Source organism: Columba livia, chromosome 15 (assembly GCF_036013475.1).
Source record: "Columba livia isolate bColLiv1 breed racing homer chromosome 15, bColLiv1.pat.W.v2, whole genome shotgun sequence".
Classification (NCBI taxonomy): domain Eukaryota; kingdom Metazoa; phylum Chordata; class Aves; order Columbiformes; family Columbidae; genus Columba; species Columba livia.
Genome location: NC_088616.1, coordinates 7811152 through 7826485, shown reverse-complemented (window position 1 = coordinate 7826485; position 15334 = coordinate 7811152). Strand labels below are relative to the sequence as shown.

The window sequence follows — 15334 nt, the reverse complement described above, 5'->3', positions numbered from 1 at the left end:
ACCTTTCTTCCCCACAAAAAGATAGGAGAAGAGCTATAAATCACAAAGCATGAACGCACTTCTGGAACTGCGTCACTTTTCCTCAGTTGATACATGGTGTTACCACAGTCTTGATTTATCTCTGTTTCTGAATGATCAGAAATCATCAGGCTCAGAACAGTTTATCTTTAGGTGCGAGGAGTCAGGCTTCCTCAAGAATGGAGGTGATATGCCAATATATTTCACATTAGAAGACAACAGTGGGACCTCATTCTCTGCTGCTCCAAAGCAACCGATATCAGTAACACTACAGCCTGCACAGTGATTTAGTTTAACTAGGTGTGGCTACACATTTATTGCTACAGGCAGAAAGCAGCAGGTTTACTATGCTAAAATATCAATGCTAGCATATATCACTGAAATTAGACAACAAAGGTCTCCATTCCTCATGAGCTCTTCATTCTCTTCTAGAATTAATAAAAAAGGCTCAAGAAATCTGCTTTCTTCAGCTCTTGCAGATTGGTAGTAACTTTGTCTCTCTGAGTACAGCAGCAAGGTTGGGGAATCTAGCCTCAAGAATTTAGGTGTTGCAATCTGGTGCCCACATTTAGGTGAGACAGATCTTGGCCTCTCTTTCCCAGTTTCTCTTACAAACAGAGACAAAATGCATAGTATTATGTACAGGTCCTGCAAACTGCTGTAATATCTCTTTAGTATCTATGGAGCACCTTGAGATCTTCAGAAAGGGCACCAGGCCATACATAGCCACATTAAATTAATGGGCCATCTTGCAGAACACCTCACCCGGGTCCTGCTGATTTAATATCCCTCCTCATTATTCAGCCGAGCATGGAATTTAACCCCAAATCATTAAGTTTTCCTGTGCCTGAGAAAAACCCATAGCAACAGACTCTTCTGTCCAAGTTTAAGAAATCCCTAAGCACCTTACACATGAAGGCATCATAAATGGTAAAAACATGTCTTACCAGTTACAAAATCTGTCTCTGTGAAGAAGAAGATGGCTTGTCTGAATGTCACCTCTGGGGTCAAGGCCATTACTGTCTGTAGAAGACTGCCACTTTCACTTGGCTTCTCCCTGCATTGCATTAATCTCTTCAATGCATCTGCGAGAACTTTGAAGGCATTGATCTGCCGTAATGCACACACAAGGACTGGGTTTGACATCAGTATATCAAGGCTTCTTTGCCAGGAAGTGTCTCCAGCCTCAAAGGGGGTTATTTCTCTGGCCTGAAGTCCAGTTAGATGGGGCAACCACTTGATACCTAGGAGCTCGAATCCCAAATAGGGTCTTTCTGCAAGTCAAGAGAAATCTGTTTAGCGTCAGTTGACAGCATGTGTTTCATAGAAGCTGCGTTTGCCTTTGGAGACAAGTGTTCTACATTCATATTGATTTTGTTGTTGTTTTTAACTAGACAACAAGTTCCAAAGCTGCTTTTACTTTACCCCCTATTGCATCCAAAATGGACCATAATGCAGATATATACTGGGAGAACCCACAAGATACAAATGCTAGGAAATTACATTACAGTGGAAACAAAAAATGGGCTATCTGGGAAATCAACAGGGAGCCACAGAGAATAAGTGCCATGATTTGATTAGAGAACACAGCTAATGGAGAAGAGTTGAAAGGGAAACACTGAGAATACACTGATAACAATGTGGTTTGACACAATATAATCCAAAATGATAGATCCTTTACCACCTCTCATAACATTTCATTGTAAGCTGTATTCATTACAGTAATAAGCTACAATTTAATGCTGACTTGTCTCTAAAGTAGTTTAAATGTTGTTGTGTTTGTAAAATAGTCTTTCTTCCAATGTAGCAAGATATTTAGGGCCTTAGTCCATAAGTGCAGGTTTCTAGAAGTTTTTGTCAGCTAGAATCTCCTCCTCACCTACTGTCATACAGAATTTACTCCATATTATTACATCAAGAGAGTAGGATACAATGTGGTATAAGACAGTGCCAGACTTCTGCCCTTTGTTGGTACACTTCCTGTGTTAGTACAGTTTGATGCAATCTGTACCATGAAATTATATAAAGTCATTATCCTGCTCAGTACTTCACAGCGCTCTTCATGCATTTGTAGGCATTTGTCACAGGGGATGGTGTCATTATTCCTCCTCTGTGCATGAGGAAACAAAGCACGAAGTGGTGAAGTCTCTTTCTTCTGCTCGCAAAGGATGTCAGTGGATAGAACAGTTTGCGACTTCTGAATTCCTGTTGCTGTGCCCCAATTACACAGCAGTATTATCTCCCAGTACTTACAGGAGACACAGTGCTCTGGATTACATAAAAGGCTTAGTAAACCTAAGCACATTTTTGAACTAATGTGACACTCTCTGAAGAAAATGATGCCCACCTGAGCTGTTTGCATTATGAAAAGTGGCCTTGTCTATGACTGACTAGCCACGATAAATTCTACAGTTCTTTATACAAGAAACCCGTCTTCCTTCCTGAGGCCCCTTCTACCACATTTTTCATAATGTTTCTGCTATGATAAAAATAGCTAAACATGGTAAACCTTTCCTGACCAACCTCTGCTGATCTCCCCAAGACCTGCGATCACCTGCACTCTGAGATTGGTTCCTGTCCCCAGGAAGAAGGATCTGGTGAAGGAGCTCTCCAGCATTCTTCATAGCATCCACTCCAACCAGCGTCAGCATGACAACTTGCTCCATGTCAGGGTCGGAAGCATATGTTCGATTGCGTAAAAGATCCAGAGGAATGTTATGGGGGTCTGGCACTGCACTGAGGTTTCCTCCTACCCAGGGAGATCACCAAAACTAGTTACTCCACAAAAATAAATCTCAAGTCTTTTTTAGTGTGAAGGAACTGACCAATTCTTGATTGAGCAAAGGCCAGTGCCTCACTGTGATACTGCTCCTCACACTGCCGCTCAGCATGGCCAGAAAAACAATCATGCACAAGGAGCAGTATCACAGCCAGCCCTTACTAATTAGTCACACTCCTTAACTTGAATTACTTTTTGCCACATAAAGCAAGTATATTCAATCCTAATTTTGATAGCCTTATTCACACTATAAAACAGAGTTGATAGATCTATACCAAAATTATTTAAGGCGTCAATTCCAGATTGATAACTAATGACTGACTGCACATTAAATTGATATTTCATTTTGCTTTCTAGAAGATTACACAGCATACAATCGAGGGCTAGATGGGGTCTGTTACAATATTGTCCATATACCCATGGTCCTATCAGGAACAGTATAGCCTGCAGAATCCCCAGCCCATCAGAAACTTATGTTTCTTTCCACACTGTTTCACTAAATTATTATTTAAGTAATTGTATGGATTGCATCTATTTGCTTAGCTATTCTTACATCTTATCATTTCATAATAGCAGAAAATTGCAAATGACATCCATTTATTACTGTTTTTCCTGGCGATGTAGTGTTACTTTGGTTTTGAAGAGCAATATACTTCAATTTAAAATTCTGATACTCAGCATTTAAAATAAATACATTAATTTAGCTATATTAATCTGCCAAATAACTAAGAAAACACTACCTGTAGTTAGTGAAATAAACATCTGATTACCGTGACCTCCAAGTATATAGTACTAGTAGATTTAAGACTCTCCTACCCATGTGAGTCATACTGAACATGAAAACATATTTACTTGCTTTTTCAAGTCCTATCAGTTTCATAGCTTTGAATGATTGAGTTACTGAAATGAATTCAACCGTATAAACTGAAATTAAGAACATCTGAGTAAAGTGAAATGAAAAAGTGCCTTCTCTGCACCTATGGAAGAAACTACAGTTGCCAACATATATCACTTCAGGAAGTTCTAGTTTTACATGCTTAACCACTAACTTATCTCATTTTAATATTTTGACTTATCTTTAAATTAAAAAATATGTATTGATGAATATTAATCTTGTAACTATGGTTGGTGGTTTAAGGCTTAATGGGTTGTTACCATGTCACATTTAAATAATATATTTTCCCATATATTTTTTCATTTACTTTAAAAAAATGTATTCCCATTTTACTTTTCTATTGATTCTTCCATTCATTACTCAGCAAGAGAAGACATCCAAAGAGAGTTACTATGATTGACAGACAGCAGAACACTAAACAAGTTGTTATAGACAATAAGCATATTTGTAACGCTCTTCTCATTCAGGAAAATCCCCTAATAAGGTTATCAGACCTTATGAAAGTGAGAACAATGCATTTCCCATAGCTTCGACCTACCCAGAGTCTGCAGCAAGGGCTCGGTGTAAGGAACCACATGAAACCAGACGGAGGGGTCCAGCCCAGCGGTAGCAGGCAGGCCGCTCTGCCCGTTGCTAAGGAGGCCTTGCTTTGCCAGTTCATTCCTCAGCCCTGTGCACAGAACACAAGAAAATGTTGTGTGATGCAGTTAGATATGAAAACATACCAAATGTTTTGATTCATCTGACCACAGTTTCATTACGGAGACATTAATGTGGGTCATGCTGAACTTACCTAAGAGACATGAAACACAACTTAACTATCCCCTCTCCCACAAATCATATTCACTTACAGCAGGGCAAATGGCTGTTGAAAATTGTGGCTTGAACACGGCTTTCTCTGGAGACACCTCTGCTTTGTGCCCAGCACCCCAGTTGTGTATTACTTTCTAACTCCTGCTGTGAACTGAAATGTGGAACAAATGCATGGAAGATGCTACCAGCTCTTGAATTACAGTTAGTGTCTTAAATAAGTTGCCGTCCCCAAGGGAGAGAAGTCACAAATCTTGAGCCCAGTGCTCAAGTGCAGGCCCTCAAAGTGTCTTGTACCCCCAGGTGCAAGGCCAGTGTCCTGTACCCTGCACAGCACCACGTGGCCACAAAGTCACTGGTAGGATTACAAACCTGAACAGAAACATCATGTTCTGCTCCTGTAACTCCCAGTCTGGAAAACACCTGTTCCACACCACTTTTAGAGACACTAAGTGCTTGAAACTGGCAATTTCTCCATTCCCATTCTTCCTTCAAAAGGCTGGGCTACACACAGGCAGTACATTAAGGTACTGGCATACAGTACATTTTCACAACAATTAGTTCAGCTTTCTGTAATAATATTTCAGACCACAGTTTTAAAGGCTTGTTATTTAAAAAATTACTTTGTATACGTTTTCTTTCTACAAGCCTGTCAAAAATTTACTATAGTGTAGCATGGGAAATGGATTATTAGTGCTAGAGGATGATGGCAAACCTCAGACATCAAACACAGAACTGACAAGAGATTTGAGCTTGTACCATTGGCAATCACCTACCTGTTTTTCAAAATTCAGTGGCATGAGTAACCAAAAAATGTGCCATTGCTGCCACAGCAGCATTACCTGCTGTTTATTCAAAATCAATGCATGGCAAAAAATAAAGCTTGGACAAAAGTTTATGTTCTTTGAGCCTCAAGACAGAGATCCATTACCCAAAGACATCTATATCTGCTCTATTTCAGGAATGATTGTTGAATTTTTCCTTGCTTTGAAAACTGAACAAGGTTCAAGACCTTGAAGAGGTAACTGCTTTTCGGGGCCATTGATTACAAATGCAAAATTTTTTAGTGTGGTATTTACCATCCTCAAATCCTAGTGCTATTCTATACTTCCCAGAGGCTAAACCAAAGCTTATGGGACAAGAATGTTGGCTTCCCCTCTCCAGGGCTCCGGATATGGACTAAGGTATCTCTGTAGATCAGTTTTGAAGCAAGCATAGAACACACGGGAAGAGGGATTTGCAAAATCCATCTACAAACAAAAGAACAAATATCTGAGCTCTCTACAATGAGGGAAAACATTTTACCTTTCCAGAATACCCTTTGTTCCAGTGCCCACCTATATATTTCTAGTGGAAAGTTCCCCATGCAAAACATGAACACTGTAAACATAATCTGTGGCACTTTGTGAGAAAAGTGGCAGAAACTGTACTTCTCTAATGAGCAACTTTCCTTGGGTCTACAGGCAGCAGGTGACACAGTGCTGTAATTAGTCTGCTGTGATTAATCTGCTGTGCATGTACATGTTTTCAGAACATTCTGTGATAGTCTCGGGAGAAAAAGCAGAAGACTTTTTGAATTGTCATTTTTTCCAAACCTCTAAACTTTCTTTTCTGTTGTGGATGGATTAAAGGAAGTAATCAGGCAGTGGATGAATGTCTCCATCATGAGCCATTTGTGGTGGTGTTAATGGAGCGGTCAGCAAATGTGATCCTCTTCTCAGCAGTGGTGTCTGAAGGGGAGGTTGCAGAAAACAGGTTCAGGAATGGACTGGACTTTCCTCCTGCAGGTAACACACTCACTGCCAGAGCAGGAAGAAGCGTGCAGGTTCTTTGTTCTCTACTGATCACTGCTGTTGCCTGGGATCTTCCCCACTTGAGACCAATGTCAGCTCCTCCTTAAGAAAACTAAGTAACACTTTTCCAGAACCAGAGCCTCAGAACAAAGCTCTGACTCAAGTAAGATGATTTGGGACAGCAATTTGTCTCTTTTTTGACAGTACCTACATATAAATGAGTTCAGGTGCTTGGGAGTCAGAAGTATGCAGAACTCAGGACTGAGGTTGACAGGATCAGATGCTATCCTCAGGCTCAGTGGCACATACATATTTTTGCTACCCTACCTCTCCGTGCAATAACACCAAAGAGGAGGTTATTGAGATGGTGAAGCCGGGTCCATTATGGAGGTTTACAGCGGGAAGCCAAGAGACAAGGCTCACAAATTCCAATAAGACGAGGTTTCAACTTGACATAAAGGAAGAACAGCTCCCCATAAGGATGGTCAAGCATTGGAACAAAGGCCCAGAGATGTGGGGGAACCTCGGTTCTCGCAGATTTTCAAGACCTGACTGAAAAAAGGCCTGGGCATCCTGATCCAAATTTATTGCTGCTGCTGTGTTGAGCAGGACATTGGAAGAGACCTTCTGAGGTCCCTTCCAACATGAGCTACACTATGATTTTAAGTTCAAGGGGGCTCCAGTGCTGAAGATCAATCAACAGACAAAGATCAACCTGTTCTATTGGATATGTAGTAATGACCAATTTACACATGGGTGTGGAGATACGTATAGCAACACTGTAAGATCAGGCCCTGATATTCTCAGTAAATACTCCCTGCAGTGTAACAGCAGTAGTTAGACTGTTCATGTTTAGCTCACACACACTGAAATGCAAACCTTTTCAATGCTGTTGAGCAGTGAAAGCATTACCTGTTACCAATGCGGGAACGTGATGACTTGCATTCTCCTTTCTCAGCAACAAGATGAGACAGTGCATGCGTGGTTCAGGAGAAAGCTCTCCTCTTGCAGAACAGGTACCAGGTGAACTTGAAATCTTGCTAGGGCAAAATACAGAAATCTGAAATAATGAGGGTTAGATTAGATAATAAATCCAGATGTAATCACTATAGGGCTCCAGCAAATACCTGAATTATGATGGCATAAGATACAGCTCACCAGCTGAGCCATAGTAACTTCCAGTAGCTGGATGTTCATCTGTTCATGAGACAGAGGAATGTAATTTAAACCTCAGGGAAGAAGTTTAACATAAAAGTATTCTGCCTTGCAACTGGGCTGGACTAAAACCAGAACAGTTATAGCTGAGCTGATATGTGGTACCATCCTAAGTCACTGATGCAAAAATGATCTTGAGTCCCAAATGAAGGGATGATTTTTCAGAAACATTTAGCTCCAAACAGCACATTGAATCAATAGTTGCTGCTGTTAACATCTTAAATGGCTGTTTAGGAGCATACTCCAAATATTTGGCTATTCAGGCTGTAGTATTCCATAAATAATTTATGCTTATTCTACAAAAATATTATGGGCAGAAGCAGCGTTATTCCTCAGGCTTGATCACAGAACAAGCAGAAAAGAGGGGCTTTGTATGCAGTTTAATTTACAAAATGATGCATTTACCGACTGACACAGCAAACAGCCCTAAGTATGATAATTTAAAGGGGTCCGCTCCTTTGTAAGAGAAGGTGTCATGTGATTCCTGGGTGATTTATTGTGTAAGAAGTATAGAATCGGACTTCTTGCATACATTAATGTTGACTGAAATCTTGCATTTATGATTACTGCTGTTTCCTTAGGCTGACTTGTCAAAATGCGAGCTGTACTCTAACTCAAGTCTATCGTCATGTTAGACAGAGGCTCAGAGAAAAATAGAAAAAAAGTTAATTTTGACAATAGGAAAAATCTTTTTGCAACCCATTTGGAATGCATTAAACTAGGGGACTTCATGCTGAAAGGCCATAAGCAGTCCCACAGGGACTGGAAAGTACATAATCAAACATCAGTCTGTTAGAGGAAGACTACTGGTCTGAATACACATTCGCAGATCAGAAATTATTATTGTGGTTTATGGGGCTACTGCCTGCTCTTGCTTATTTTGAGATGAATGGTAAAATTCATATTTGCCTTAGCAGGAGGAGGCCCAATTATGAATTTACACTTTTGTTCTCAGTGAGAGGCTGAGGCCTGGTGGGATTTTTCTACTAAAGAAGAAAACAGCACTGAAAGCAGAGTCCCAGTCACAGGAATACAGAGAACACAAGTGCTGGCTACCTAGTAAAGAGAGAATGAGTTTCCTTGAGAACACTTACTGGAGGAGTGTCGGCTCACACACCCATAAGCTCACAGCATAATTAGTTTCAGAACAACTGGTAGCTTAAGGTATCAACTGAGCTGTGCATTCTGTCCAGTACCTGACTTGTTGTCATGCTCAGCACAACGGCTTGCTTGGGTGAAAGCTGCAGCTGTCTGACTCCTTGCAGAACAAACCCCCGACGAGTACAGACCGAAATCACATTACCATATGCATGAGGAGATACCACAGGTGACACCATCAAAATGATGTCCCCTAGATCAAAAAAAAGGTAAGAAAAGCAGCATATTATTTCCACAGAAGTTGTGGTATCAATGCAACGCAACTCTCACAGTGGCTGGCTCCAACTGAAGAGCATCTCAAATGGTGACACTGTGTTTTACGGTTTGTTTGCTCTACCCAGCTCATTATGAGTACTGTCAAATGCCAATCTAGAATGGAAAAACTTATGGCATCATCACTAATATCTCTGTGAATCATCTACCCCAAATAGTCTGTCTCATCAGGTCTATCTAGCTACGAGCTACTCATCTATCTTTGTGGCATTTGTGCTCTCAGTTCACATGCTGGCTGTGCACCAGCCCCCGCTGGGCTGTGTTTGAGCTCTTACCCTTGCAGCTGGCACCCCGACAGCAGGCAGTGCCCTCAGGGACTAAAGAGCTGACAAATCTGGCCACACTGATGAGTAACTAAATAAGGTCAACAAGACCAACTGGCAATTTGTCCACTATAAAGTGCATGAAGCAACCCCAGCCATTCCTCTCTGCTATTATTGGTGGTCCTGCCTGTGGCTGGCTTCTACAGTCTTGTTCAGCACTACCTTCTGTTTCCTTTTGTTACTTCTTTAGTCCTGTCTTCAACCTTCATCCCAGAGCTTGCCTTGTGGCACAGGCTCCCAAATCTTTGGACCAGCCTGTGATCATGACCTCACCTCACTCTTTGTTTTGGCACCATCTGTGATTTCACACATTCCTGTCCTTGGTCATCGTGATAATGGTACCAGCCTACTCTCTCCTACCCGATTCTCATCTACTAGGTCTGGGTGCCCTCATCCCAGCAGGTAAGGCTGCAGAAGCAACTGCAACTTACATTGGGTTAGAACTTTGGGATTTTAGACTCCTGGTTTTTAAGTTGAACCCCAAACTCACTGCCAACAAGATGGCAACACATACTATGAGCAAGTTGAAGAGAAAGAGCCTACAAGACCTCCTGAGCAGTGTCTAAGCCCCATCCTAGGTACCACAGAACAAGCTCAAGATTTTTCCCTGAAACCTCTGATCTACCTGAGGTCTTTGCTTTGTTCTAATCATCTTGGGTCTCACTTTTACCATTACTTTCATTATTATATTGTCATAGTCCTAATATAGCTTTTCTTTCTGTATACAATGTACATTCAGATCTCCACAACCTGCCAAGAGTGAGCTCTGAAGACAAATTCTTCTTCTACCTGAGTTTCCTCTACACTGCCCCATTAATTTCTCTTGGCTCTAACCAAATGATACAATGAGGTTGGAGTATTTTATTCTCTGTGTCCCACTTACACTTGTTTTTTGGGGGCAGAACTAGCAGCAGTGAATGTTTCTTCCAGTTCTAGACTGAGATATGGATATCTGTTCCCTCAAGAATCTGACCAAGGCTCAGCCTGGTAGTTCAAAGCAATGGCAACAGAACAAGGGAAAGATTGTGTTTATTACTAAGGATGGGACAGGCAGAGTGTTTCTTTGCCTAAAATTTCTAGTTGACTTTACAGCTTTAATTTTGCAAGCTTTGAGCCAGACTGACATTAGTGCCACATCTATTACATGTGAATTGTCAAAATTTAGGGTTGCAGGTGGTAAGATTTTGGTTCCTCTCTAGTTGATAACACTTTAAAAAAAGTTCCCATACACATATCCTAAATCAATAAGAATACCTGCTAGGGTCAGTAAAGCTTTCATTACTGAAGGGTCAGATATACCTGGTGGGAGCTGCAGTGTATTTGTTCTGCATGCTCTGTCTCCAAGAGAACCTGCTGAAGACCTGAGGGAAGGAGTCAGTGAATGTTTCCTTTCCTTAAAACCCCATAGGATATGTGCTCTCTGAGCAGATTTTCAGTTTCTCTTCTGAGAGTCATTATATAGTTATCTATCTGAGGAGCAAAGCTTGAAAGTGACTTCCTGAGCCCAAATACAGATGGAACGTGGTGTGGTGTAACTCAGCAGCCCACATCCAAAGTGAATCATTAATGGCCATAAAAGGAAGGAGAGGCAGTAAGTGTGACTCATTCCATCAGCAGCAACCAGCTGCCATCAATACCAGTCCCAAATAACACAGAGCCAATGGCTGTCTGCCAAGCTACCTGAGTTAACATGCCCAGTTATATGAAAGAGCGTCTCAAAGGTGAGACTTTTCTTTCTACCTTCTCCATTTTCTTTCTGTCACTTTCCACTCCTTTCATCTTTTTGGCTTATGCTTTCATTCTTTTCTCATACGTTCTTTCCTTTAGCAATATAATTTTCTGTGCCTTCTTTCTATGTCAGTACAATCCTGCTTTCCTTCTGCCATCTCCCTGACAGCTGCTGAGCTTCCACACTCCTCAGGTTTTTTTCCTGTGAAACTACCTTCAATAGTAGAAACTGGACATCAATGCTTTAATAGCATTGTCTAAAAATCACTTGTGCCTGAGATCTGCTGTGTCCGGCCCCACTGCAGAAGACTGTCAGCATGCTAGCCTGCTACAGCAGACACCCCAGTAGCACACAGATCCTTCTCAGATGGCTACAAGGCCTGCATGCCTTGTCTGGTTTCCCTGGGACACAGTAAGTTTGCTGCTAGCTAGGTATGAATTTAGAAGCTGGAAGACTACACCTACAAAGGGAAAAGAGGGATCTGGGCAGAGCCAGGTGCTGTCCAGTTAATATTAGCCCCATGAAGTGCTTCATTTTCTGGCTGTGTGGTCAGTCCTGTCCTGAAGTCTTAACCATTTCATAACTATTATTATTATATTCAACTCTTCACCAGTAGTGGTAGACTATCTCTAAACAGATAAACATGCAGGTTAAGGACACTCTTAGGTCTTCACATGGCCATTTCTTTGATGAACAGGCCCACTTCATTTTAGGCAACAGCGTTTCACTAGAAATTCATTCCTGGCTCTAGAGCTGCCCAGGTCACAGCACTGAGCAATCCAGGCAGACAGAATTGCCTGAAACAGATGGGCTGGAGCAAGATAAAATTGCCACTGAAGGATAACCATAAGACTTCAAGGTTCATTCCCTAACACTGACCTTTGGTAGTTGAGACAAGCATTGCTGGAGGTCGAGACAGCACCATGCCCTGGAGATCAACCTTTTCTTCACTTGCTTCTGCCCTAGTTGATGAAGGACTCTGTGAGCTAAAGAAAAATAAAAAACATTAAAAGCTGTTATGCCAAGTTCTGACTGAAACCTACTTCCTGCAACAAACCCAGGGCCACAGAAACTTCTCTGGTAAAACTGCTTTACTGGAAAATCCATTCCAATACACTGTCTGTGATGTGAGCTGCATCAATGTCTCTCACTGAACATCTTTTTATATTGTTTATATTGTTTATATTGCAAGACTCTCCATGTTAAATTAAAAACAGCTAATGCAAAGTAGCCAGCTTGGCAAGGAAATCTGGGAATCAAGAAATATGTTAGGCTGTATTACCAGAGCTTTTCCTGCCCACAGATTTATCATAGTTGCTATTCACTTTTGGTTCTTCAGCCAGAGTTTAACCAATTTTAAAGGTTCACATTGGGCAACAAGCACAATCAAGTCTGGCAAAGATGTTCATGGCAGTGAAACCTCTACAACATTCCTGCATACTCAAAAGGACCAAATCACAGCACGGTGAACATAAGGTGTGATTCTGAGAGCCAGGGTCTGACAAAAATGCAAACTGTGGTCCGTGGAACAGTTTGGTGAGGTCTGTGAAGTGCAGGCTGCTCAGGCAAACCTGCCTGCCTCATCCCCTGCCACCACGGGGCTGACTGGAATATATCCTGCTTGTTCACTCCCAGGAGACAACGGCATTTGCAAGTATAATCTGAAAACTGCAATCTGAGTTGCAGTTTGTATTCTTGCCTCCCAGTGGACCAAATTACCAGCATTAGGAGAAAGACAAGTGCATTATTTAGAATGTAGCACCACTCTGGACTGGCTAAGTTATACCAAAGGAGCAGAATTAATCATCTTTGTAAGATGAAAAAAGCATCCCTGAGGAAAATAAACAAATAAATAAAGATAATGAAACTCTATCAATTCATTTTTTTCAAATCTTAAGAGAGAAAATTATGAGAGTTACTGTTCATGGCCAAGCAGAACTGAACTCTGACACACAGTCCCTCCACAAGCATCAGATTAATTCTACAAGGATGCACTTTGCCACTCTGCAGAAACACCAACAGGACCTCACCTCTAGTCTGCTGCCACTGACACAGTGTGCCACACTGCACGCAGCACCAGAAGGGATCTTTAAAAATCTGTCCAGAACTTGCAGGTACAGGGCCTTGTCTGAGCTTTCTGCAGGGGAGTTTCACCACAGCACCATTTATTCAGTTCAGCAATATTAAAGAGAGATGGCAGGGCTTGAAACCCCTCTGTGTAGAGGCTGGCACCCCAGGTGATTGCACAGGCCTGTGTGACAGGCATGACAGCCAGGGAGAGATCTGTAGTTTGACATTCTTTTGGTTGGTGGAAATTCCTTGAAGGAATCTTTTGATAAAGCACTGTAAAACAAATGCTTCAAGTCACTGATCTACCTATGCTTGGAACAACTGTAGGGGTGACTTTCAGCAGCCAATAAAAGACAGGTTCCTCTTTTCTTCCCTTTGCAGGTCAGCCTGCTCTGATCCTCTGGAGGAAAGGGACCTTTAAGTGCAGCAGAACCTTTCATTTACACACACCCCCTTAGGTCTGAGTCTCTGCCCAGGAAGTTGCAAGATTGTCAGGAAGCAAAGTGATTGTTTTGTGCTGTAGATCATCTTCATCACAGAAAAAACTGCCGAGAGGTTTGGGAAGAAGTGCAGGGAAGGAGTGCAAGAGAGTCCAGGCTACTGATCCCGCCTTCCCTCCGCCTCTCTGCAGGTACAGACAGCGTGCAAGGGCTGCTCAGTGCCGACCTCCACAGAGCTGCCGAGGCTTTGCTCCCCGTCCCTCGCCCCTTTCCCTCATGTGCATCTGCTCTGCTGAGAAAAGCCAATAGCTTCAAAGCCCAGTTCCCTCTGCAGCCATATCCAGACCCATCTGAGAGTGAGATTCCAGGCTCCTGAACCTCACTTGTTCCCAGCACTTTTTGGCACCCTATTGCTATGCCATTAGTTTCTAAATTGCATTTCTCACACTGGTTGCCAGAGTTAAAAGTTTATAAGCCACCCTTCATTTTCACACCCTTCTGTCATAATCCTTCAAAAAACCGTCTTAATCTGAAGCCTCTTATCTCTAATTAGTTGATTCAGAAGGCACATAGGGCAAAGCTAGACCAGGCTTTCTAGCAAAGGTCCCCTCAGTGGACCATGGCCTTGCAGCCCTTCTCCAGCACCAGGCCCAGCTGGAGGAGGTCTTGAGTCAGACTGATCAGCTGTATCTGGCACAGAGAGCCCCAGAGCAGGCACTGTACGTGTATGAATTACAGGCCTAGTTACCAGGGAACAAGGGATGTGAAGTAACTGCAAGAGTTCCACACCTGATACCTTGACACATCCATTACGTGCTGCAGAGAAGATAGTCCTGTGAGAGAGGGATTTTTGCAGACTCTAGTAACTGATTTGGAAATATAAAAAGTGGACAGAGTGCTCCCACCCTGTACTCTTGTTCACCGAGACCTTTAGCAGAACACTGATATGTAAAGACAAAGCACGCTAATTGCATGCCTGCCCAACCTCCCTGTCACACTTTGTGTGTGAGAAAAACCCTAGTTTATCCAGGGCCATTACCTTGCTCCATCACATCGGGAAGCCGGATCCAGGCTACCAGCACACAGCGCTGCCCCAGCAGCCCTCCCTGCAAACCAGAGGCACAGCTCCCGCTGCACCCGGCTGTCCCGCTGGGGCAGGTAGGCAAGAGGCTCCGCTTGGCTCCGGCAATAGATGGCATTGATGGAACCGCAGTCCGTCACACTCGCCAGCTTCGGGTCAGATGGCCCAAAGATATTCTGCAAGGTGCTACGTGCTTTAGGCCCTCTCAGGCTTAATGCCACCACTGGTGGCACCCTGCCAGTCTTTGAAGTATAGGAAGAAGGCAGCTTTTCTGTGAAAGACAAACACATGTGACTAAAACATGGCACAACTCACCTCAAGGTCATTCATTCCACTCAAGTGCTGTTTTCAGATCTGTCACAGCCAGACTTCAACAAAATAACCTACTGGTTACCTGTCCTGTGGGTAATATGCTGGCAACCAGCTGCATGTTTTTACCCAACAGTAAATGAGACTGTTCAAGGCAATCTCTTAAATAAAGAGGAGTTGTTTGCTGCATATTTGCTGTGAAAAGGGGCACATACAGGGTTAGTTACTACTGATACACTAGAAGTCAGCACCTTAACTTGTGCAGTACGTCGTTCATGTCCACAGGGAAGGCTGGGATATCAAAGGGGAGACAGGACAAGAACACGGGCCTGAGGAGAGGGACGTTTTCTTTAATTTTCCATCAGATATGGGAAAACTGGGAAGGGGATCTCAAACCGGAAACCTGTGAATTTATTTTATAGATGATTTCCCTCTGCATCC

The 15334-nt window shown here is 42.6% G+C and overlaps 1 protein-coding gene across 11 annotated transcripts in view; it reads right to left on the bottom strand.

Moving 5' to 3' along the window:
* DNAAF8 (dynein axonemal assembly factor 8) overlaps positions 1–15334 on the bottom strand; it is an 88280-nt gene that overhangs the window by 23515 nt on the left and 49431 nt on the right. For all 11 annotated transcript variants that reach the window (XR_010466335.1, XM_065030890.1, XM_021291960.2 and 8 more), the window contains 7 exons: positions 14543–14855; positions 11873–11979; positions 8707–8861; positions 7208–7355; positions 4231–4362; positions 2573–2767; positions 966–1292 (listed from right to left, as the gene is read on the bottom strand). Coding sequence is in view for 10 of the 11 variants with exons in the window: in XM_065030890.1 (XP_064886962.1) it covers positions 966–1292; positions 2573–2767; positions 4231–4362; positions 7208–7355; positions 8707–8861; positions 11873–11979; positions 14543–14855 (1377 nt within the window). In the remaining variant the exon portion in view is untranslated. The remainder of the gene's footprint in view (positions 1–965; positions 1293–2572; positions 2768–4230; positions 4363–7207; positions 7356–8706; positions 8862–11872; positions 11980–14542; positions 14856–15334) is intronic.